The 25768-nt window shown below is 36.8% G+C and overlaps 1 protein-coding gene across 4 annotated transcripts; it reads left to right on the top strand.

Moving 5' to 3' along the window:
- Positions 1–1236: 1236 nt before the first annotated feature.
- On the top strand, positions 1237–24288 carry SALL3 (spalt like transcription factor 3). 4 transcript variants are annotated; one of them, XM_040353858.1, is made up of 4 exons: positions 1238–2135; positions 15399–18344; positions 18561–18901; positions 21450–24288. In XM_040353858.1, exons 1-4 carry the CDS (start codon positions 2057–2059, stop codon positions 21879–21881), a joined length of 3798 nt encoding a protein of 1265 aa, XP_040209792.1. In that variant the 5' UTR covers positions 1238–2056; the 3' UTR covers positions 21882–24288. The 4 variants fall into 4 exon arrangements, with proteins under 4 accessions (XP_040209791.1, XP_040209794.1, XP_040209792.1 ...); XM_040353859.1 differs by lacking the exon at positions 1238–2135 and adding an exon at positions 5920–6201; XM_040353857.1 differs by having other exon boundaries at positions 1237–2135; positions 15399–18901.
- The last annotated feature ends 1480 nt before the right edge of the window (positions 24289–25768 follow it).

The raw sequence follows: 25768 nt of genomic DNA, 5'->3' as shown, positions 1-25768 counted from the left end.
CAGGGAAGGGATCAGGGATATGAAAGGTGCCCCACCACTGCAGAGAAGGTTTGACAGGCATGAGAAGGATCAGCATAATGACAGAAGTCCCACAATTGCTGGGGAGCAGGAAAGGGATCATAGATATGACAGGAGTCTCACCATTGCTGGGGAGCAGGAAAGGGGTCAGAGATATGACAGGAGTCCCACCATTGCTGGGGAGCAGGAAAGGGATCAGGGATATAACAAGAGTCCCACCATTGCTGGGGAGCAGGAAAGGGATCAGGGATATAACAAGAGTCCCACCATTGCTGGGGAGCAGAAAAGGGATCAGGGATATGACAGGAGTCCCACCATTGCTGGGGAGCAGAAAAGGGATCAGGGATATGACAGGAGTCCCACCATTGCTGGGGAGCAGGAAAGGGATCAGGGATATGACAGGAGTCCCACCATTGCTGGGGAGCAGGAAAGGGATCAGGGATATAACAAGAGTCCCACCATTGCTAGGGAGCAGGAAAGGGATCAGGGATATAACAAGAGTCCCACCATTGCTAGGGAGCAGGAAAGGGATCAGGGATATAACAGGAGTCCCACCATTGCTGGGGAGCAGAAAAGGGATCAGGGATATGACAGGAGTCCCACCATTGCTGGGGAGCAGAAAAGGGATCAGGGATATGACAGGAGTCCCACCATTGCTGGGGAGCAGGAAAGGGATCAGGGATATAACAGGAGTCCCACCATTGCTTGGGAGGCTTTACAGGCAGAAGGATCAGAGGTGGGATGTGAGTTTATTTTACAGATGAGCAGTGCAAAGTTTTCAGTTGTAGTATAGAGCAGGTGATGGGATGGATGGAGGGATGGGATGGTGGCATGGAGGGATGGGTGCTGTGCTGGTAATGAGTACAGCGCTGTACCAATAGAGATAATCAGGATGGTGTAGAGCTGTATCCTGTGAGGATGGAGGCTCAGGTACCCTGCCAAATGAGCCCATCAAGTGGGTGTCAGATCCAGCTACCTGATGTCTAGTGTCTGCCAGCACATGCTCCATATTAGTAGCTGGGAAATCCTCTAACACCCACTCTCAATAGCCAACATACGCCCCTGATGTGCGCGTGTGAGAGAGGAGGGTGATCATCCTCCAAGTTCTTTCTATTTTTTTTTTAATCCCCCCCCCCCCTCCCATCTAGCTCACCACCCACAGCATAAGCCATCAGGACCCACCCCCTCCTCTGCTGGGGGGGGGGTGAGAAGGACGTGGGAGCCGATCGCAGGGTCCAGGCAGCGGCTGCACGGCTCACATCACTCCGGAGGATAAGCACTGTGCAGCAGTTTCGAGAGGCAACCACCTCACCCCAAAGCAGCCAAAAAGGGGACCGACTCGCTTTAGATCAATCGATATTGTCCCCAATAAATAAAGCAATACCTATTGCCCCCCTTCCTCCTCCTGCAGGGATCGATGGATGCTCCTGCCGGCCGGCTCCATGGCCAGGAAGAGGGTCGGGAGGTGAAATGTAGAGGAAGCCCAAGGTCGGAGATGGGGAGAGAGCAGTGAGCGGACAGGGAAGGGGCGGGGGAGGAAGTTTCAGCAACTTTCCCAGGTGGAGGAGTCCCGACAAGAAGAACGAACCCCGCAGGGGTGGGGGGCGGAGAGGAACCCGAAGAGCCACAGAGAGAGAGAGAGAGAGAGAAGGACCTTCCCCAAAAAGTGATGCTCCGTGTGTGTGCGCCCAGAAGACGAGGAGCGCTGCGCTGTGCTGCTGCCTGCCTGCCTACCGCTGCCGCTTCGGGGGAGACTCATCACTTGGCAGCTAATTGCTTGAGCCCATCCCTCATTTCCATATGCAGTCTGTGTCCGCTGGCCCCGAGCCAATCCCCTCTCACCCCCGCCGCTAATCGCGATGCATTATTCACCATCACAATTATATACCGACATGCGCAATCCGCGCCGCACCGACACCAGCTCATTTCCGTAATTTTGCAACTCGACTATTTGTGAACAATTTTTTTTTTTTTTTTTTTATTTGCCACTGATGTATCTGCAAAAAAGCAGAAACGAGTCCCACTTCCCAGCAGCAGCATGTCTCGTCGAAAGCAAGCCAAGCCCCAGCATCTGAAATCTGACGAGGAGATCGGGACTGAGCTGCTCCCTAATAACGGTAAGGGGAGCTCACTCCTCCACTACTTGTCACCGGGACACCGTGCCCATGGAGGCTGGCATCACTTCCCTGCAAAGATCACTCACTTACAAAGATCACTTACCTGCAATGACCACTTACCTGCAGCTCACTTCCCTGCAAAGATCACTTCCTTGCAAAGATCACTTCCCTACAAAGATCACTTCCCTACAAAGATTACTTACCTGCAAAGCTCACTTCCCTGCAAAGATCACTTCCCTACAAAGATCACTTACCTGCAAAGCTCACTTCCCTGCAAAGATCACTTCCCTACAAAGATCACTTCCCTACAAAGCTCACTTCCCTGCAAAGATCACTTCCCTACAAAGATCACTTCCCTACAAAGATCACTTACCTGCAAAGCTCACCTTCCTGCAAAGATCACTTCCCTGCAAAGATCACTTCCCTACCAAGATCACTTACCTGCAAAGCTCACCTTTCTGCAAAGATCACTTCCCTACAAAGATCACTTACCTGCAAAGCTCACTTCCCTACAAAGATCACTTACCTACAAATATCACTTACCTGCAAAGCTCACGTCCCTGCAAAGATCACTTCCATACATAGATCACTTCCCTACAAACATTACTTCCCTGCAAAGATCACTTCCCTACATAGATCACTTCCCTACAAAGATCACTTACCTGCATAGATTACTTACCTGCAAAGCTCACTTCCCTGCTAAGATCACTTACCTGCAAAGATCACTTCCCTGCAAAGATCACTTACCTGCAAATATTACATACCTGCAAAGATCACTTCACTTCCATGCAAAGCTCACTTCCCTGCAAAGATCACTTCCCACTCTCTCACTGTACACCTTCCCAAGAACCAACATACACATAGGTCTGAATTTCCTAACATCACCACCCGTTTTAGGTCCCAGCTGGATGAGCCAGATAAGTAGCATTTTCAGAAAGGGGATGTCAAGGTGGAAAGGTTTACATGAAGTCACTCTTTGGTGGATTTCCAGGAGTTATTGTTTTTACACATTCCAATATTGTGAGAATAAAAGTGGCTTTGTGATTATGCAACTAGCTTGTTCAGAATTGCAGCCTCCATGGAAAGAATTACTTTAAGTCACTCTCAGGCAGATGTGTGTTTGTGTGTGTTTTTTTTTTTTTTTTGGTTGGTTTTAAATCACTCTTAGGTGAACTAGTATTTATGCTTCTTTTTAGGCTTTATTGCTTTTACACATTCCAAAATTGTGAGTAGAAGTGGCTTTGTGATTATACAACTAACATCTTCAGAAAGGGGTGTCAATGGCAGCCCCCCTTGGAAACATTTACTTGAAATCACTATTCGGTGGACTTGTGTTTATGTGTGTTTTTAGGCTTTATTGCTTTTACCCATTCCAAAAATTGTGAGTAGAAGTGGCGTTGAGATTATACAACTAGCATCTTCAGAAAGGGGTGTCAATGGCAGCCCCCCTTGGAAACATTTATTTTAAATCACTATTCGGTGGACTTGTGTTTTGTATGTGTTTTTAGGCTTTATTGCTTTTACACATTCCAAAATTGTGAGTAGAAGTGGCTCCGTGATTTTACAACTAGCATCTTCAGAAAGGGGTGTTAATGGCAGCCCCCATGGAAGGATTTACTTAAAGTCACTCATAGGCAAATGTGTTTGTGTATTTTTTTTTTCTTTAGGCTTTATTGCTTTTACACAATCCAATATTGTGAGTATAAGTAGTGGCTTTGTGATTATACAACTAGCATCTTCAGAAAGAGATGGTAATGGCAGCCCCCATGCAAAGACTTACTAAAAGGCTGGCCATACATTATGCAATTTTCTTACTCAATTTCCTTTAGATTTACTTTGAACTATGTTGTGTAAGGGCCTACCTGATTGCATACACATTGAAAGTGTTTAGGTTTGACCTCATATTATATGGTTTTGGTAAACCTAAAGAAAAATTGTGCAAGTACATTGTATAATGTATGGCCAGCCTTAGTCACTCTTAGGCAGACGTGTGTGTGTGTGTGTGTATTTTTTTTGTTTGTTTTAAGCATTTACACATTTCAATATTGTGAGTTTAAGGATTTTTTTTTTTTTTTATAAGATTATACAACAATCTTTAGAAAGGATGTCAATATCAGCCCCCACGTAAAGCTTTACTTTAAGTCACTCTTAGGGTATAATTTTTTTTTTTTTTTTTTAGGCTTTATTGCTTTTTTATATTTCCATATAGCAAATATAAGAAGTGGCTTAGTGATTATACAAATAGTATCTTCAAAAACAAATGTCAGTTGCAGCCCCCGTGGAAAAGTTGACCTTAAATCACTCTTAGGGGGGACTTCTCTTCTTTTTTTTGTTTTTGTTTTAGGCTTTATTTCTTTTTCAAACTTCCATATAGTGAATATAAGAAGTGGCTAAGTGATTATACAACTAGTATCTTCAATAACAGATGTCAATGGCAGCCCCCATGGAAAGGTTTACTTTAAGTCATTCCTAGGTACATGTGTGTTTTACACATTCCAGTATTGTAAGCATAGGAAGTGGCTTAGTGGTTATACAACTAAAATCTTCAGAAGGGAATGTCAATGGCAACCCCTATAGAAAGATTTACTTTAAGCCATTCCTAGGTGGACGTGTGTGTTTTTTCAAATTCCAGTATTGTGAGTACAAATTGCATACAAATTGAAAGTGTTTAGGTTTGACCTCATAGTATATGGTTTTGGTAAATCCAAAGGAAAATTGTACAGGAAAATTGTATCATGTATGGTCAGCCTAAGAAGTGGCTTAGTGGTTATACAACTAAAATGCTCAGAAGGGAATGTCAATAGTAGGCCCCATAGAAAGATTTACTCCTAATTTGTGTGTGTGTTTTTCCGGCTTTATTGCTTTTACAAATGTATTAATAAAATAATACAATATATTAATATTGTAAGTATAAGTAGTGCCTCAGTGGTTGTACACCTAGCATTTTACATTTTAAATATGGGTGTCCATGACAGCCTCCATGGAGAGGTTTACTTTGGCCTCGTACACACGACCGAGTTTCTCAGCAAAAACCAGCAAGAAACTTGCTGGGAGATATTTTTTTGCCGAGGAAACCGGTTTGTGTGTACAGTTTCGTTTAGGAAACTGTTGAGAAACTCGACGAGCCAAAAAGAGAGCAAGTTCTCTATTTCCTTGACGGGAATGGAGAAACTTGCCTTGTCGAGTTCCTCGACAGCCCAACAAGGAACTCGACGAGGAAAGAGGAAAACGATGTGTTTCGCCCCTCGAGTTCCTCGGTCGTGTGTACGAGGCTTCATAGGTAGACTTGTGTGTTTTGGTTTGAATCCCGGTCAGGACATTATCCACATGAAGTTTGCATGTTCTCTCTGTGTTTGCGTGGATTTATTCAAAGTACTCCTTCCCCCCCCCCCACACTGCAAAGACATACTGGTGGGTTATTTGGCTCCTGTCTAAATTGGCCCTAGTGCATGTGAGATAGGGACGTTAGATGGTAAGCTTCTTGAGGGCAGAGACTGATGTGAATGTATGACATGTTAAGCACTGCGTACATTTTCGACGCTATATAAATACCTGTAATAAAATTAGCCTGGACCTAATATTGACATTCCTTTTTGAAAGCCAGCCCTCTTGGATGTGTGAGAAGTTTAGCAGTAGTTTCCACCTGCACAGCAGAACAAAAGGGCACAGCAGAGTAAGGACGGCTGCGGCGGAGAGGCTGCCGAGGAGGTGTGACGGCTGCGTGGAGGTGGTGTGTTACTAGCAGGGGGTAGTGCACTAGCTAGGTATGTTCTTGACCTCCCCGTGCTGGAGAAGAAAGACTAGCTGCAGAAAAGTTGCACTGAGCAGCGGGAGCTTGTATCCATCCCAGTCTGTGTCCTTCAACTGCAAGTACTAGGGGAATAGAGAAGGGAGGAGGAGGAGGGGGGCTTTGCTGATCTTGTTTTGGGGATGGAGAAAGATCGAGGCTTGTGAAAGCCTTTCCGGAAACACTGTGCATTCTCATGTGTGCACACACAAGAAGAGGTAGCTTCAATGCCTGCCACTGCCCTCTCTGCTGGGGAGCTGCTCCCAGGTTCAACTAAAGGTGAGGGGATCTCGTGGGCTGCTAATGTTTGTTTGGGGCTACTTGGGGGGTTTGTTTTGGAAAGCTGAGTGTGGTTAAAGGTTAGAAGGGACAGGGGGAGGTGGGAATTGTGTAAGACTAACAGATCTCTTAGAGAAACAAGGGAGGTCCTGCATGGACTGCTGCTCCTACACATCTCTCCTTTTACCTGCTGCCAACAGCACACTGGCATTGAGCTGACACATAGATTGCCACCTCTCTACACCCAAAGCTATTGTCCACCCCTCGTAATAAGCTTTTTTTCATATATTTTAACTCGAAAACATTTATTACTATGGCAAGTCTGTGACTTTCTGGAATTAGTTTAGATTTTTTATTTACTGGTTATGGACTGCCAACAATTAGGCCAAAAATTGGCCTTTATAAAAATAAAATAAAAAATAAACATGTAGGTGACTGTGATATTGTACAATATCTCCACCTCTCAGTCCAATGGAAGGTGCCCTTAACTTTCTAGAAACATGTACTGTCATGATTTATTTTAGGCATGCTAGTCTTGGGGCACACACATCTGCCTTCCGAGTAGCCCTATCATCCCTCACTAATAACAGAGGAGAGATGGGGGAAAAAAAGGCCTTGGTGCATATCCTTTGAGGCTGCGGTTTCCAGATGCTCTCTTTTATTTCACCAAACAGAACAAGTCATTGTCAGGCTACAGAAGAATTTCCTGGATTTGTAGAAGAAAGTATCCTTCTTGGAAACTTTTTTTTTTATGGTCAGAATGAGTCTTATCTGTGTAGCTGTGTCACTAGAGATTAGAGCAGGAGATATGCTAAAAAGAAACGCTTGCATATGGTGGCTAGATTAAGAGCAAAAGGATCTTTTTGTCATGGAAATGGTTTTCTGTTTACTTCATCACTAAGCATTTCTTACACTTGGTTTGTTTTGTATTGCACTCAATGACTACATGATCAAATGAATGGATTTATTTCTGCAGAATGAGAAAGACAGCCTTTCCATGAAAAGGGCTACATTGCATCCCAGTGAGAATTTTTTTGAAGCTTGATTATTGTGAGCTTTGAATAGCTCAAAATCTCTTTTCAAAAGTAGTCTGAAAAATGAAACGAAATAATTCTGAAAAAAAAAAAACTGCAGACTACGCTCTTATAAACCATATCTCATTAAGAAAAGCTAAATCCCTAAATTCAATTAAACAAAATCAGGATAGAACTGGAAATTTGGAATATTCTGCGCAGTTGTATAGACTGGTTAAACTTTGGAAGCCCTTGTAGTAAGAGCTTATTGGAAAACAGTTTTAAAATAACTATTTAAAAAGCATGACAGTATTTTTTTTTTTGTTATACTCTGTATACATTAGTTCTTTAGAAGCATTAGCAACTAACAACTAACTTTCTGATCAAACATCTACATATCTTTATGATAAAATAGGTGGTAAAAATAAAATTATTCTTATGATTTTCACTAACACATTACACACACATACGCATATCATTTTTATTTAAATTAAAATGTATTAGTCATGATTTAATTATGACTATTTTTTTCAGGAATAATCTAAGCTATGAATGCTAAATATATAGGTGCTAAATTAATATATTCCGATAGTAACCAAGTAGTACAATTTTTTTTATCTGTATTTACAACATGAATATTTTTTTATACACTACAATGAACACAACATTTTATTATAGTCTTAGTGGCACTATACATTTATAATAAAACAATAAAATATTGAAATAATACAATCTTGATTGTTGGCAGAACAAGATTTTTGGAATAATAAGAATAATGAGAAATTATTGCAGATATGGTTTGCTTTTTTTTAATGCTACCTGGAAAAAAAATACTTTTTTAATTTTAGCAAAGTATAGACAACCAAAGTAAGTGTCTCTTTAAACAGCTTCCATTACATATTTGTTTCAATCGGCAAGTAAAGAGAGTCAGTCAGCTTCAGGAAGAGGAAGAATTTAAGCTAGTTTACATTACAGCTAGAGACAAGCATCTTTTTTTGTCATTCTTAGACGGCTCTGATGAATGCTGAATAACAATGAGATGCTATAGTCTGAGCAACAAGAGAAAAAAAAAACTTTTACATCGGGCGTTTGTTCTTAGAGCAGTGTTTCAGTTTCACTGGTTAGTGCAGAATTGAAAAGCAGAGAATCAACAATTAAAAATTTGTAAAACACGTGATTATTTTTATATGCATTGTGAGTGAAATGTGGTAAAAGTGGGTCAGGTTTCCTCATCATGTAGAGCTAATCCTGGCATAGTCTTCCTATTGATCTTAAAGTGGCCAGAAGGATATTGAACATCAGCTGTGCTAGTTAAATCTATATGCTGCTAAAATAAGAAAAAAAAATAACTGGACTGTAAATGGATAATAAATTAATAAAAAAAGATATTAAATAATCCAGAAGTATGCTCAAAAATATTATTTTCATTTAGTAAGATTTTAAGAGTCAGAGTTTAATTTGTAATATTTGAAAAATGGTATTATGAATATTAGGGTGAGATATTACGAGCTTTAGAATATTCTAAAATACTGTACTAATGTAGGATTTTATAAATCTTTAACAAAAATATTATTTACAAAAGTTCCTTTGTATTAATAAGTAAATATGAACTCATGCACTTAAAAGATTTATGTGTTGCACACAGAATATAATAACGTATACTAAACAGTTAGATATAGGCCTTATCAAATAAATATTAATATATATTTTTTCTAATTTATTTTGCATTACATAACTGTTGACATAAATAATTTATTCTTTTTACTTACCTTTATCATTTATAATTTAAAATTGCAAATGATTACTTTTCTTATAATTTCTCAAATGTATGTGTTTACTAGTTTAAACTGTTTTAATATTGTCATTAGTGTTTTGTTTCCAAGTGTTAATGCCCAACACACACTAGAGATTCATTTTGTTTGGTGACATTGAAAAGGTGGGACTGCATGAAGTGCCAACAGGTTTCCAATGGCTTGTCCCTGAGGGTGGGTGTTTAGAAGTGCTTTGACAAGGCTGGCTGATTTAACCTTTGCCTATTTTGCCCTGCCAGGGGTGGCCACTAGATGTCAAGCTCATAATACAATTAGTACATCTGTGCAGTTGACCTTGGCAGCATGGTTGCTTCAGTTGTGATAACACTAGAATTGAGTGTTACCTAGAGATCTAGCTACAAGCAACGTAGATTAGCATGTGCCGATCTTCTTAAAAAAAGAAGTTTAAAGAGGAAACCATGTTCTCTCTGTGCCTTTTGATTTGTGTGCTTACATCATCATTACATGTATAGGAAAATCAGACCCTTTTGAGGTTTGCTTACAATTATAAGTAACAACTAAATTTGGCCCACAGAGTATTTATTATTTTTTATTTAAAAACATTTAAAAAAAAGTTTTTGTTTTATAGGTTAATCCTAGGAAGAATATTATCATACTATTTTATGCTGTTTTTTGAGATTATATGTTTTGCTTCTACATTTTCTAAAATACTATGTGCCCATTTTTATGTGTGAATACACAGCTGTGCTAAGTGTATTATAGTTTATAAATACCTAATAATGATTATAATATATTAGGCTCCTTTTTTGAGATAAGGCCATTGGATTAACACTTCTGATGCTGACATATAATTGATGCATGCAGCACAAGCTAGGTTTAGAAAATACGATTAATGATATCGTTTAAAATTTTGAAACAATTATCACGTGGATTTGCATTTTAAACCCCACAAGCCATGCATTTGATATTTGTCTTCAACGTACATGATGTCGTTTATTTGATTAGAATTTCTCAATGTCATATTAAATTAAGCTCGGGGCTTACTCTGATAAACCGTGAACCCTGAAGGTATTTTGAAAAGTAATAAGCTAACATTCAAATATTTATTTTATAGTTAAAACTCTCATTATTTTAAAATATAAAACTATTTCATAAATTATGCCAGCTATTGAAACAAAATGCAATCAAGCGTATAAATTTGCCTTCTAAAATATAATCAGAAGTACTTTTATAAAAATGATTTTGGTTAGTTTAAATATCTGTCCGTTGTTAGAAAATAACATGTTTCGAAAATGACATCATCATCATGTTTGTTATCGGTAAAACTGTAATGAATATCCAGAGAAATGAACACACAACTAGATACTAAAGAATTCTTAAATAGTTTAATATGTTTCTATTGTAATCTGGAAATATGATAATGGCTTCCTAAATGTAGTTCTGTTTTCATAGTGTTTAAATAGCTAATGGATGGCTTTCATGAGTACAAACTGCAAATGTTGGAAAAAAAATAGAAGACAGTTGGTGACTATGCCACAGGTGGTTGTTACTTAACAAATTCTGAGATTTAGGCCACTGAATAGATTAATCTAAATATGCTAGGTCTATAACATTGTGCATAGCAATAGTGCCCTCCACTGTTCACTGTCATGTTGACAGCCATTGTGGTCTTTGAAAGAGGGCAAAAATTTCTATTGAGTCTGGAATTTCATCTACATTGTTGAACACAGTAGGGGTCTCTATTTGTCTCCTCCTGTTTCACAGCTTGGGCTCTGTATGTGATAATTCATCTTCTTTTATGGGAATCACAGTCATCATAAAGAGTTAAAAAGAATTAATTTGCAAGAAAACAAAATGCCCTCGGTTTTCTAGAATTCAGAAACTTCCAGTTCAGGAAACAAAGTCATATCGCATACATCTGACATGTTCTTCTGCGGATCCTCCGGGAAACATATTAACAACTAAAAATCTTGTGTATGTATTTTTCAAGTATAGCAGAAAATGAGTGCTAGGTGTAAACACCGTCTTATTCCTGATTGATTTAATGCCCATATTTGATTTGAGCTTTGCAAAGTCTCATAATACTAATGTGATAATGTGGCCTCCTCAGTAGGATCTGTTGGGTATAGTTAGACCTATAGACTTCCATGTTCTTGCTATTAGGTTAGATCTATGGTATGTCAGATCTGTTTCTATTATCTGTGGTATGTAGACTCTATTACTATTGCATCTGCATGAAGAAAAGTTGGCTGCCATGCTTACATTTGTTTCAAAGTATACATTTTTTTTGTTTAAAGGCAATCTGTTGCAAACAAAAGAGCACTTTTGACATGCAGCAATTCTCTAATTACATAAAGTAACATGTTTCCACCGAGTCTGTCAGTGTGTAGATTAATGTTACAATGTACTAAAGAATTCACTTTAAATGCAGCCATTTTGAATAATAACCTGCAGTGCCCGGGCAAAGAAATTTGCAAGGAGATCTCAGTCTTTGCTGCTTTCTGTATATATGTCAGCCATTTAGTTACAAGGTATCTAAACTACTGCTTTTCCACAGCTGATTACTTAACCCTGGCAAGATTAATTTAAAAGTAAATGTAATTTCTGCAGTTTCTCACGCTGCTCTACAATACCATGAGCTTTCTTTTATATGACAGATTTGTGTAGATCAGCATGTTATATTGCAAACACTAATTATTATATTCATTTGGGTTATCGCAGAAGAGCAGAAGCAATATCTACTTTACTGAATCCAATACAAATAGAAGTTCATTGAATAAACAGTTATTTTTTGGGGGGCCTAGATGTACAATTGTGCCCAAGTATTGCTATGGGAAATTTGACTTTGTAATTGGTAAAACAAAGCAAAGTGCAATGTAAATATCATAGAAAACAAACATATAAAACAATACCATTAGCAGTTACCTAATGTAATTTTCCATCCTTAAGATAATGTCCCAGAGTTTATGTAAAAATGTTAACATCGTACCCTCGATTGAGCTGTACTTGATGGTTTATGCTACATCTTGTAGATGCTTTTTAACTATAGAAATTTATAACTGATGAAAAAAATAAAAGAAAATATACAGCAGGTTACGTTACTAATATTTTGGCAATAATTTGAACATTTTTAATAGGCTCTTTAAGATTTTTTTTAATAACATTTTATTTTTAGTAAAAAACTTTGTATTTTTCAATATTGAAAATATACAGAATTGTTAACATTCTCAGCAAGTCACTCTGCGTTAGTCTTAACAGCTTACAATCGGTGGAGACAATCAAATAAAGACAGTAAAATTCAGTCTGTTGCTCATTGTCATTAAAGAGTTAAAACTGTCAACATGAAATAGTTTATCTGCCCTCTGGAGTGAATTGTAAATATATTTACTAATTCAGCACCAAGTAAACATTTTCCTTGGCTAGGAGAAATTTTAGTATGTGGCCTTTTCTTCTTTTCTAGACCACACTAGAGAGGCCTGTACTGTTTGTTAGTGCAATGATCTCTCAACTACCAAATGGCTTCCTTTTTCTTCTTTAGTGCGTGCACAAAGCACAAAAATACTTTCACTGTACTATACCTGCTGCTCAAATAAGATATTGCTATATCAGCTTTTATTTAGCAAGCCCATTAAGACCAGCAGCAGCAATTAAATATTAAACAGGTCTGCTAAACATAGTGTTCTTTAGTGTCTATGACACTTCTCACTTACTCAAATTTTACTTAACTTAATGGGAAGAACAGCTGATCTTAATACCTGTATTGGCTGCGCAATGTTCCTTTCCTAAAGCTGTAAATTAAAAGCATAGTTAAAGTTCTTTGCAAGATTTCATGTCTATTCAGTAAAACTATTGGTGTGTGCTTGGTAAAAAAATATATTTTATTTTCTATTTTTGTTATACAAAAGAGTCTCTGTGTACATGGTAATGTTCCTTAAACAGGTTTGCAAATCACGCAAAAATATAAAAAATATTGTTTGCATTTAAATTTTTTAAATTATAAAAACACTGTCTCATATTTAATAATTAATATTTTTTTTTTTTATAGATATGCATCTCATAAAATATTTTTGGGGTTACAGCTTTGTAAAGTTGGCATCTACATGCATTTGATGTACACTGCTGTGGATTTCATGTGCATGTACAGAGATGTAAATCGGCACACTACTGTTTCACAAGAATACATTAAAAATCAAAACAAGTCCGGCAGTGTTAATTCATCCAATACCACAGGAAACCACTTGAAGAAAAACATGCCTCTTGTATTTCTAAACTGCTGTAAAAAAAGGCAATTCTGAGTGACCAATTCTGAACATGATAGTGTGTTTGATTTAAAAAAATGCAGCCCAGCTGCTCACAGGGTTACACACAATGTAACTTCATAAGCAGATCTGAAAGGAACCTGCCTAGGGTTTACAGTGGAAATTCTTGCAGTAAATTTGTTTTATTCCTTTGTCTTTACAATAAGCATTTTGTCATTTTTCAATTTTATTTTATTACAAAATATCATTTTCAATTAGATCTTTCTTTCATATTTTGCATGCTGTGGTTAATTATAAATTCATTTGCAATTTTAAGGGTGTATTTGGATGTTACAGAATTTTATTTAGTATATAGTATATATGTCATATGTCTCTTGCATGTATTTAAAATCTATTTTTGTGTGTCAACATTAAAATCATTATTTTTTTATTTATTTGGTATTCACCTACGTATTATTTTACATATGCCACTATAGTATTAACATGAAACTGGTATAATGACCAGGCATTTTGGTTGTGTTTTAAAATTAATAATTTTAACTCAAAAACAGACTTTTCAATTTTTTCTACGTATGCCGAGTGTAGCATAATAATTGAACCTTTTCATATAAAATCCCCAAATTTAAATTCAAATAAAAAAATGTTTTCCTAGATTGTGATTCATATAATATCAGCGTATTAAAAATAATATAACATGTTTTTCCATACTGTATGATACAGTGTGTGAAAAACGTTGATTCCTCCATACCTTTCTGTTCCATGAACTGTCTGTTGCTGCTGTCCTTTATTTTGTCAGACAAAAAAAATCCTATTTGTCTGTATTATCCAGACAAACAAATTGAACTTACTGAGAAATATGTATGCTTTCCTACTGAGCGGCTTTTAAAAATAGTAGAAATGTTTTTTTTATATGTTCATTTCTCATTCCAGCACAGCTATTTATTTGATCAGGTGTGAATTAGAATTCTGTTCATTAAACATGCTTGTTATTCAGCACAAGAGGGTAACGCAAGTCAGAGGAAGTGACTGCCTACAACAGTAATTAAACATGTGTAACCAATTAGTGGGTTTTCTACAATGGCACAAGCATATAATTTACAGAGCCTTTCTATAAGAATAGATGAAAATAGGTACAAAACGTGTGTCTGACTAGAGCATACTTATGTTTAAACATGTCAGCAGAAATGTATTTAAAATATGTAATTCTTAGTTTGTTCACAAATCTGTGAACTCGGTGCTTGGTTGCAATAACATGTAATTTTACTTTTCTGGTAACGAAATATGGCATTTGGCAGCGTCAATTATTTTTGAAGAGGACAAGCAGTAAACTGTCTTGTTTTCTTGTTGTGGAACAACAATACTTACCTAGAACTTTACATACATTTAGTAAAATGTCTTTCAAAGTACCAATTTTAGGGCAAAGGCTTTGTCATTAAGACCTTATGGTGTTGTTACATTAACTACGGAAGAATACAATTGATCTTAACACGTGGCCCATTTAACCAGTAGGTAGGGAAGGGATTATTTCCAGCCAGTTCTTGGACTTGAGTTGTGTTGCAATTTTATTTCAGCATTCATGGTACCTAACTGTAAAATATATTGCTATCGATGCAGTAGTTACATATAATTAGTTAGAATCTGAGGTGTTTCAATGTAGTATAAAGAAAATACATCTGTGTAGTCAGAGACCACATTTGAGTAACACAAGTTCAGTTTGTGTTGTCAGGTACTGCTTCAGGTTTGAAAGGTTACAGATTAGTTTAGCAATGTTAACTGAACTGGCAAAGGCATCTCTAATTTTTCTGGAAATTAGGAAGCTTGATGCTAAAGGGGAATCCTAATGAGCCCATCAAAAGCTTGATTTGTACCCAACAGACAAGGTTGCTGTGTATGAAAATATTGGAAATCAATGCCTTCTATGGAATTTCATTAAGAAGCAGTATCCACAATTGATAGAGCTTCATAATTTGATGGATTGTGCAAAGAAAATTATTAGTTAGGTATGGGGACTCTAACACCGGGCTTGAAAATTGTTGAAGTGGGGTAATTTGTACAAAATAAAAAATATTGATTTTACTTGTGCAAAATTTTCAGATGTAGAGTGGTTTATCTTTCAGCTTAATAGCTTACACAATCTTTTCATTTACTTTTAGCAGTACCCGGGGAAGGACCAGATGATGGTGATAGCGGGAATGAAAGTCGAAGTGGAAGCGAAGAGACCAACGTTTGTGAAAAATGTTGTGCTGAATTCTTCAAATGGTCTGACTTTTTAGAGCACAAGAAGAACTGCACTAAAAACCCTCTTGTGTTAATTGTAAATGATGATATAGCAGCAACAGCTTCAGAAGAATTTCCTGAGCCCTCTCCTGCAAGCTCTCAAAGTGATCACGCAGAGAGCGAGGTTGCAGATGAAACAGTTCAGGTAGAAAATAATGACACTTGTGATTTAAAAGAAACAGAAAAGGAAGAGGAACCTATGGAGGTTGAAACCCCAGAAGAAAAGAACTTTCCAAGTCAAGAAGCCTCAAACAATGCTACTCCTCTACCTCAGATAACTGATCCAGCTTCCATGACAAATTACAATATGCCAAACACTAACGTTACATTAGAGACTCTGCAAAGTACAAAAGTTGCAGTTGCACAGTTTTCACAGAATGCACGGTGTGTAGGTGGTACAAGTGTTGCCACTGCAGCTACAGCTATGGCTATTCCAATGATTCTAGAACAACTAATGGCACTACAACAGCAACAGATTCACCAGCTGCAACTCATTGAACAAATACGCAGTCAGGTGGCACTTATGAATCGTCAGAGCCTGCGTCCTCCATTGACCTCTTCAGTTCCAGCACAAAATCCTCCAATTCCAGCACCCAATCAGCTGCAGAGTTTTACCACACATACAACCCTACAGTTAACACCTGTAGTCCCACCCACACTTCCAGGATCAGTACCTAGCAATCAAGCACCGTCATTTGAGAACCCACAACATACATCACAGCCTGCCTCTGGAGCAAGTACCCCAAATATACCATGTTCTGTCTCTTGTACACCTACTGAATCAAGCACATCTTTATCAATTAATGCTAAAGCAACATCTGTAACCCCTACCCCTGTTCCCAATGCTACAACTTGCTCATCTCATTCACAAAGCTCCTCAACTCCTCCATCTATTGGACATGGAAGCATCCTAACCTCACCTTCAAGTTTGCCAAGCCCACTTCTACCTCAGAGCTCCTCAAATAGTGTGATTTTCCCCAATCCACTTGCAAGCATAGCTGCAACAGCTAATGCTTTAGACCCCCTTTCTGCTCTCATGAAACATCGTAAGGGAAAGCCACCAAACGTATCAGTATTTGAGACAAAATCAACCTCTGAAGACCCTTTTTTTAAACATAAATGTCGGTTTTGTGCCAAGGTCTTCGGAAGTGATAGTGCTTTACAAATTCACCTGCGCTCTCATACAGGTGAAAGGCCATTTAAATGTAATATATGTGGAAACCGCTTTTCCACAAAAGGAAATTTAAAAGTTCATTTTCAAAGACATAAAGAAAAATACCCCCATATTCAAATGAATCCATACCCTGTTCCAGAATACCTTGACAATGTCCCAACTAGTTCTGGAATACCGTATGGAATGTCTCTTCCTCCTGAAAAACCAGTCACAACATGGTTAGATAGTAAACCTGTATTACCCACAATACCAACATCAATTGGGTTGCAGCTTCCTCCCACAATCCCAGGTGTTAACAGCTATCTTGATTCACCAAGCATCACTCCACTGAATAGATCGCCCCAAAGGCCATCTCCCACTTCTAGTGAATGCAACTCCTTGTCACCAAATATAAATCATCCTGAGCCCTGCATGGTTACATCTTCTGAATCTCTACAGTCATCTCAGACAGTAACTACTGCTGTTACAAAAACTGAACTTGTTGTTTTACCCCCTATTGCTGCAAGAACAGTTGAGCAGCCTGTTATCGGACAAGTACCCTCTCCTGTCACTACATCTATCCCAATCCCAACTCTTACAGATACCAGTACTTCTACCAGTCTCCCCAACCCTGTGCTTCCAGCAATGTCTGATCAATTCACGGCAAAATTTCCATTTGGTGGGCTTCTGGAGTCTATGCAAACATCTGAAACATCAAAACTGCAACAGCTAGTTGAGAACATTGATAAAAAGATGACAGACCCAAACCAGTGTGTAATTTGTCACAGAGTCCTTAGCTGTCAGAGTGCTCTTAAGATGCATTACAGAACACATACTGGGGAAAGACCATTTAAATGCAAAATTTGTGGACGTGCATTTACTACTAAAGGCAATCTAAAAACCCATTTTGGTGTTCATAGGTCAAAGCCACCACTAAGAGTTCAGCATTCATGTCCCATTTGTCAGAAAAAGTTTACGAATGCTGTTGTTTTGCAGCAACATATCCGTATGCATATGGGTGGACAGATTCCAAACACTCCATTACCAGAGGGCTTCCAAGATGAAATGGACTCTGAGCTTTCTTATGATGAAAAGAATCTTGAAACAATGAGCAATTATGATGAGGACTTTGATGATAATTCTATGGAAGATGAACTAGACCTAAAAGATATACCAATTGATTCATCAAAACCACTAATGCCATTCTCTGAATCATCACCAGCCTCACCCCCCACTGTCATCTCAAGTATTGCTGCTTTAGAAAATCAGATGAAAATGATGGACTCTGTCATGACTGCTCAGCAGTTTATTGGTTTAAAAAGTTTAGAAAATGGATCTGGCGAATATGATCATTTAAGCAATGATTCTTCATCAGCAGCGGGTGACCTGGAGAGCCAGAGTGTAGGCAGTCCAGCAATGTCTGAATCCTCTTCATCAATGCAGGTTTTGTCACCTGCACATAGTCATAGTGAAAGCATAAGATCAAAGTCTCCACATGCAGTGAATCATGAAGAGCCTCCAGAATTACAACTTAAAACAGAAAAGCCTGACAGTCCTATACCTGCTTCTGAAATTGAACGTGCACTGGATCTGACATCTACGAATCCCGGAAGACCAATCATCAAAGAAGAGGCTCCTTTTAGCCTGCTGTTCCTGAGCAGAGAACGTGGTAAGTTTAAAAGTACTGTTTGTAATATCTGTGGCAAGCCTTTTGCTTGCAAAAGTGCATTGGAAATTCACTACCGCAGCCATACTAAAGAACGACCATATATATGTACAGTCTGCAGTCGTGGGTGTTCCACTATGGGTAATTTAAAACAACACTTACTGACACACAAATTGAAAGAGCTCCCATCTCAGTTATTTGAACCCAACTTTACTCTAGGTCCCAGCCAAACCACTACTAGCCTGGTCACCAGCACAGCGCCTGCCATGATCAAAATGGAAGTGAATGGTCACACCAAGCCGATCTCACTGGGTGAAGGTTCCCACCTTCCAGCCGGAATCCAGGTTCCTGCTGCACCACAGACAGCGATGAGTCCAGGCATCACTCCTATGCTGGCACCCCCACCACGACGAACGCCCAAGCAGCACAACTGTCACAACTGTGGGAAGACCTTCTCTTCAGCAAGTGCACTACAGATACACGAACGTACTCATACTGGTGAAAAGCCATTTGGTTGCACAATCTGTGGTAGAGCATTTACCACAAAAGGGAATCTTAAGGTAAGGTGACATCTCTCTAGTCATACAAAAGAAACCATAAGAATTTGGGGGAAAAATGTAAGCTCAGTTAAATTGAGTATGTGCCAGCATTTGCATAATTGCAAATGTTTTTTCCATTTCATAATGCAGATGACATAACATTTTGAAAGCTGCCAAGAAAAAAAAGCTTAGTTGTGCCCCAAATGCTTTAAATGTATGAGAATACTGTAGGCACATGCTGCAGATGAGCTCTTAAATTATTATTATTACTATAGTCTGTAAACCATATGCAGCTGCATTTTCAAATTCATGAGGCTGATTTACTAAAGAAGTTAGGAATCTTCACACAATAAATTGTGAAAGTATTCACTTTAGATATCCAATCATGTCTGGATATTCAAAGTTAAAGGGTATTTTATTTTCACATGACTGGATACTTGAAGCAAATATGAACACCATTTATTGTGTCAAGATTCTTAATTTCCATAGTAAATTAGCCCTGTTCAGTGTACTAGATCCCTTTAAATACATTTGCACGCTATAAATTTATAAATTGCAGAAAAAGTAGGGAAAATAGTTAAAGGTCAGTTCTATTATTTGCAAGTTTCTTTATGACAATGGCATAAAACTTAATGTTTGTAATATACTGCTAAACACCATAAAGAGACATTTAATACATGCAAATTCCATATTGTAAATATGTAATTGAATTACAGCATCATTTATGCCATTGCCTTTTTGTATATGTGTGAAATTAGCTAGTGTTTGTAGCATTTACATCTGTGCCCTTACAGGGTAAGAAGGATTTTTTTTCAAGGTTTTTAATTAATTTAACTTAGCAAACCATTTGTTTCAATATAATTAAAAGGATGTTTACAATAATACCAGCTGCATGAAATTTGCTATTAAACCTTTTTTGCTTGCCCTAATTTTTATATTAATACTTGTATTGCTACATTTGCCTTAGCCATATAATTCATGAAAACTAAAACATTTTCTTTCTTACCTTGGCTATGAAATATTGAATTTGCATGTCTAACACTAATATGTTTTTTTTTATATATATACAAAGCTTAGATAACAATATTATATTCTTTTACAGCAACAATATTTAGGATTGTCTTCTCTAACTGATTACCATTGTTTAAAAGATTGAACTTTCCATTCATAAGAGTACAACATCTACAACGTATAATTGTCTAAGCAGACCCAATACGCTATACTGTGTGTCTCAATTTTTTTTTAGAAACTAGCTATATCGTTATGTAGCTTGGAGACCCTTCCATTAGAAATAGTTGGCAAACGTAATCTCCCCTTGAGTTTAGAATCTTAGCATACTATGAGCACCTAATTGACTGAACCCATTACCGTTTTTCTAATGGATATTTAGCTTAAAAGAGACTTTTAAAAATGAGCTTACAAACTTAAAATTTCGCAGTTATTTTTGTTAAAATTAAAAAAAAATAGCTCTATTTATTTTATTTGGCCTATCTATCTATCTATCTATCTATCTATCTATCTATCTATCTATCTATATATATATATATATATATATATATATATATATATATATATATGTAGATAGATCGATAGATAGATAGATAGATAGATAGATAGATAGATAGATAGATAGATAGATAGATAAATAGATGTTTTTGCATAGGCCTTTATAACTTTTGTATATTTTGAATTATTATAACATTATACAATATAATTTTTCCATTAAGAAGGGCTTTCCAAGTAGAGACCTTTAGAAGGAAGTCGATTTAGAATAAACTTGTTTATGTGTTTATGCTAAATTATTATTTTTACTGTCGGTGAATGAAATATTTATGGGATTTAGATACACAGAGTTCATCACCACTGCCAACTCCCTCTAGGTACAAGGCACGATTCCTCGGCCATCTGGATATTGAACAAGCCATGGCATGTCTTGCGCTCTTTTTCAGAATGTTTAGAAGAGTGAAAATATATTTTTTTACATAAATGTTCTTTGTTTGTGCTGCCTGCTACTGTATGTTCTCTCATTTTGCAATATGTATGTGTAGAAAGGAAGTTCTGCAGTGTAGACAGACATGTAATAATGCTTGGATTTATTATTTTGTGCACCTGCAAGTTGTAATTGTAGGCCTCACATACATATTTTAGAACAATTGCCAGCCCTATTTTTGTAATCCAGAATAATGTTCCATATGAAATGAACAGTATGAAAACAAAATCTGAATAATGGGTAAGACGACGATAAACTACATTTTCCAAACAGCAATATTATCTTGCGGATTACACCAAATCTGCATGATGATACTGGCATGTATATCTGTGTAGTAGGGTACTTATTTATTCAAACCACTCCCACTAAAGGATATCAACAATTGGAAGATTTTAGGGCTGTACATTTAGGCATTAGTTTTGGAATTATCTAAACAAAACCTTGCTGCATTCTGCTGTATATATTTGATTGTTTAATACACGTCTATTGCCCTTGTGATCATATCATATTATATAGTAAGTGCTATGCTGAATATACTTAATTCATTTTTTTTTCTTCCTTTCTTTTTAACTTATATAGGTCCATATGGGGACTCACATGTGGAATAATGCCCCTGCACGGCGTGGCCGTAGACTTTCAGTAGAAAATCCGATGGCTTTGTTAGGTGGAGATGCACTGAAGTTTTCCGAGATGTTTCAAAAGGATTTGGCAGCTCGAGCGATGAATGTTGACCCTAGCTTTTGGAACCAATATGCTGCTGCTATCACAAATGGGCTGGCTATGAAAAACAATGAGATTTCTGTCATACAGAACGGAGGAATTCCCCAGCTCCCAGTCAGCTTGGGTGGAACTGCAATCCCACCATTAGGCAACCTGTCTAGTGGAATGGACCGAGCACGTACTGGCAGCAGCCCTCCTCTCATTAGTATGGACAAAGTGGGCACTGACTCGATTGTAAATCGACCATTCACAAGGTTTATTGAGGAGAACAAGGAAATTGGCATAAACTGAATGCTCTTGCAAAGGAGAGTTAAAAAGGAAGACTTAAGCCACTTGTCAATTGTACTATTTAATGTACAGATTTTTGAACATTTATCACAGTGTCCTATTTCAAAACATACTGTCCCCTTCCCAAAAAATGCATTACCTTGAGGTTGCAGAAGAGATGTCTTTGCAGGACTGTGCATGGTACTTTCTTTTACCTTTTAAATGACTGGAATGGACTTTAATCCCCATTTAACGTTACTGAATTTGTTGAGTAACAGGCTGGTTTAGGCTACACAATTATGTTTTCCTTACATAAAAAAAAGATTCAACTCCTTTAAAAATGACTCCAAAAAAATTGCCAGTTTTGTTCAGATTAGAAATAAACTTGAAATTTATTTGTAAAGATTCTAATTAATTACTAAATGTTCAATTTAGTATGTCCGAATACTGTGGTTTATTACAGTATCCTTGTGGGTAGTATTTATAATAACATTATGCGGGTACTCAAGAGGAAACAAGCCCAACCTTCAATTAAATTTTGTACAGCAAGGTACATTCAAGTCTGTGCCCTTTTTATTAGCAAGTTTGCTATAAGCCAGTGATGTTTATTCCAATGCAGACAACATTGTGACATTTTATTTGGGAAGATAGCATGCTTTACCTGTGCGAGTATCTGTAACAAATCCTTTTATTTAAATATTTGTAGCTGCTATGTGGACAGTTGTTCAATATAAATGAGAAAATGTTGTGTGGAGAAATAGTTCAATGGTTGAAAATCCACTTAAAAACTTTTTTCACTCTAAAGTATTCACACCATAGGAAACTGTGAATAAAAAAATCTCCGTGTTAATTTCACTGTACAATAAAGGGTAATGTTTGTATAATGTGCTTGCAAACTCTTAATTTATATGACTGCACTTTTAGAATTTTGTACAAGTTTGTCTAGAATTTAAAAGAATACATATGTAAACTATTTAAAATTAGTTAATTTGGTAAAAGGCAAATGAAGTAAATTACATAAAACTATTTTAAAAAGTGTTATAGTTTCCCCATTGTTATTTCCATTGTCAGTTTATGTTGCAAAGTACATTCTGGTTTTGCCCATATAACAGAGCATTTTAGAAGAAGTTAAATGGTTCCCGAAAAAAATAAGCAACGAGGGAACAGCGGTTTTTGACTTACCAATGATTTAGCAGTCTAAAAATGTCTAAGCTAAGGTTTAAATCCCACGTGCTTCAATTTCTGTGATACCAAGACTGAAAACAGACATTGAAGCATACTTGAAAATCAATTTTAAAAGCATTTTGAGTATTTGTGTCTGTTTTGCCTTATATATTGTTAACAGAAGTAGCTCTTGAATAGTCAATGTTAGCAAATGCAGCCTCTTTATATTTAACATTAATTGTTCATACTATAATATTTTTACATTATCTTATGGAGTAACCTCAAAAAGGTTTTACATTACCGCATGGTAGAAATGAGAACAGAAAATGTTGTAAGTGCTACCTCATTTATATGTATTAAACAAAACTCTATGGAGGGGGGCATCAAACACTACAGGGGTAATTTAGCAAAGGAGTCATTGTTACTTTGGTCTATTGAATCTGGAACATTCAATGATGTGCAGGCACAAAGCAAAAAACAGGAAAAAAAGAAAATTATCCTGTACTTAACAGAATTTTTAAAGCACGGTAATTGCAATGAAGTAAAACTTACTCCTTTGGTCAAAATAGCCTCCTGGAGTTAAAGTAATAGACATTTTATTTTCTACTAAATAAATTATGTATAGATAAAACAAAGCAAGCTCCAATAATTTTTTTTTTACCTAAAACATTAGTTGCCTTCAAATTTCAGAAATACATTCCGCACTATTTACTATAATTCTAGAAGAAAAACAAAATCATAAAATCATGACAAAAATACAATTTGCACTCAATAGGATTAAATTAGATTTTTGCACACACAGAAGTGTTATCTAATCTATCTTTCTTAGTCATTAAACTGTAAATAGAGTCTGGAAGGGTAAATCTGTGGCCAGTTATAGTTGTTCTTTAGCTCCAGAGTGTTGTTGTTCTTTATTTTTTCTTCTGATGAATTGGGGGTAATGTAAAGTCTGCTTAATGAAGGATGTCTATTATTTAAGCAGGGATTGTTAAATGTTGTACATAAAAGGACTGCTCAGTGATAATGTCAGATATACCCATTATGAATTCAGAGTTGGGCTAATGCCTGTAGTGTGGTGAAAGAGATAAATATTTTTGTACTACAACACTACGCAAGGTAAATACCTGCTTGAATCCTGTGGGCCTTGAAACGAAGATTTCATATTTCTACTCTATCTTGCTGGCTTGAACTTAATGGATGTCTTAGTTTAGACTATTCTCTGTGATATGGAACTGAATAAAATGCAGGATAGAAATTTGTTTGTGAATTGTGTCCCTTGAATTCTGTAATAGCCCAAGGATATAAGCATTATGTTAATTTATAAAGCGTGAACCATCTGAAAACGTGAAGCCAGTATGCCTCATAATTAATTATAGCTAATTCCTTTGTTTGTCACTGAAAATTTTGCACCTCACCTTTCTGATAAGTATAGATTCCCAAAATGAAGAGGTAATATGCCGTAACAATCTGCATAATGTTAGGGTCACTAGAGAATTTTTCATTCTTGTACATTTATGGTTATGACCCTGATGAGGTCTTCTCTAAACAACACTGCATCTGATTTGCTGTACACTTAGCAAAGTGAATGTTAGACAATAAGGAGAATCCGTGTTACTTTGAATTCCAAATCAAATTCTAGCAAAAAAAACTGTTTTTAATTTCCTTTATACATAATTAGGGTTAACAAAGCCTTATCTTGTATACTAGCATTTCTTTTGTAAAGAGAACATGCACTCTGCAAAGTGAACACATACTTTGCTGTATGAAAAATCTTTTTGAGCAAATCAACTCCACTTTGTTTGACATGATAAAATACATTTCCATTAGCTTCCACCAAAAAAAATGCAGCGAATTTGAAGCTGAAAAAAATAACTGTTATAAAAAAATTGCATGTGTAAGCCTCTTTCTGGCAATTTTTTAAAGGCAGTGGTAGTAGCAGACAACCATGTTATTTTCAAGGGCATTGAACTGGGTTGAAGTTTTTGCGAGTTGGAGATGACTATTGCTAGTCCAATAATGGACATTTGTGTCTGCTGTCTCTGCTCCCATATCAATGGATTAATTGTTTAGAAAAAATTATTTATGATTAGTTCTTGCTCCCATATCCAATTGCAATTTAAAGCCCAATGCCAATAAAAAAAATGTAATACAGTGAGGAAGAATTCAAATTTATTGTCAGGTTTTAATCTTTGCCTGCAGAAATGGATCCCCAATAGCTGTCCCTGTGACACCTGTACAAGAAATGGGGGGATGTGTTGGTCCTCAAGACAAAAAACATTTTCAGAAATCTTTCCTCACTGTACTAAAAATGTGTTAGAGAGATTTCCCATCAGTTCTTATCCTGAAAATAAATCAGGGGGATTTTTCCCGGTAGGAACAAAGGTCGCAAAATAAATCTGACAAACAAATTACAAAGTATTATTGTTGCGCCCCCCCTTTTTATAGTGTGCATCAATTAAAACCTTCAGTGATATCAATTATACATTTTCTTATACATTAAATAATTCATACTTCAAGAGGTGCAACAATATTACATTTAATTTGTTTGGATTGATAACATTTTGTTGTTTGCAGGCACCCATTAGTTTTATCTGGATTTATGTTGGATTGATTATTTTAGCACATACTGGTTGTAAACGGTAGCACAGGATAGCACACACCCATTGAAGAAACCTGACAAAGGCTCCAATGCTCCTCTACTTTATTATTCCAAATAATTTTTTGGGGCATAAGTTAGGATTTAATGT

Source organism: Rana temporaria, chromosome 5 (assembly GCF_905171775.1).
Source record: "Rana temporaria chromosome 5, aRanTem1.1, whole genome shotgun sequence".
Classification (NCBI taxonomy): Eukaryota; Metazoa; Chordata; class Amphibia; order Anura; family Ranidae; genus Rana; species Rana temporaria.
Note: the sequence above shows the minus strand (reverse complement) of the source record. Positions and strands in the feature narration are given on the sequence as shown.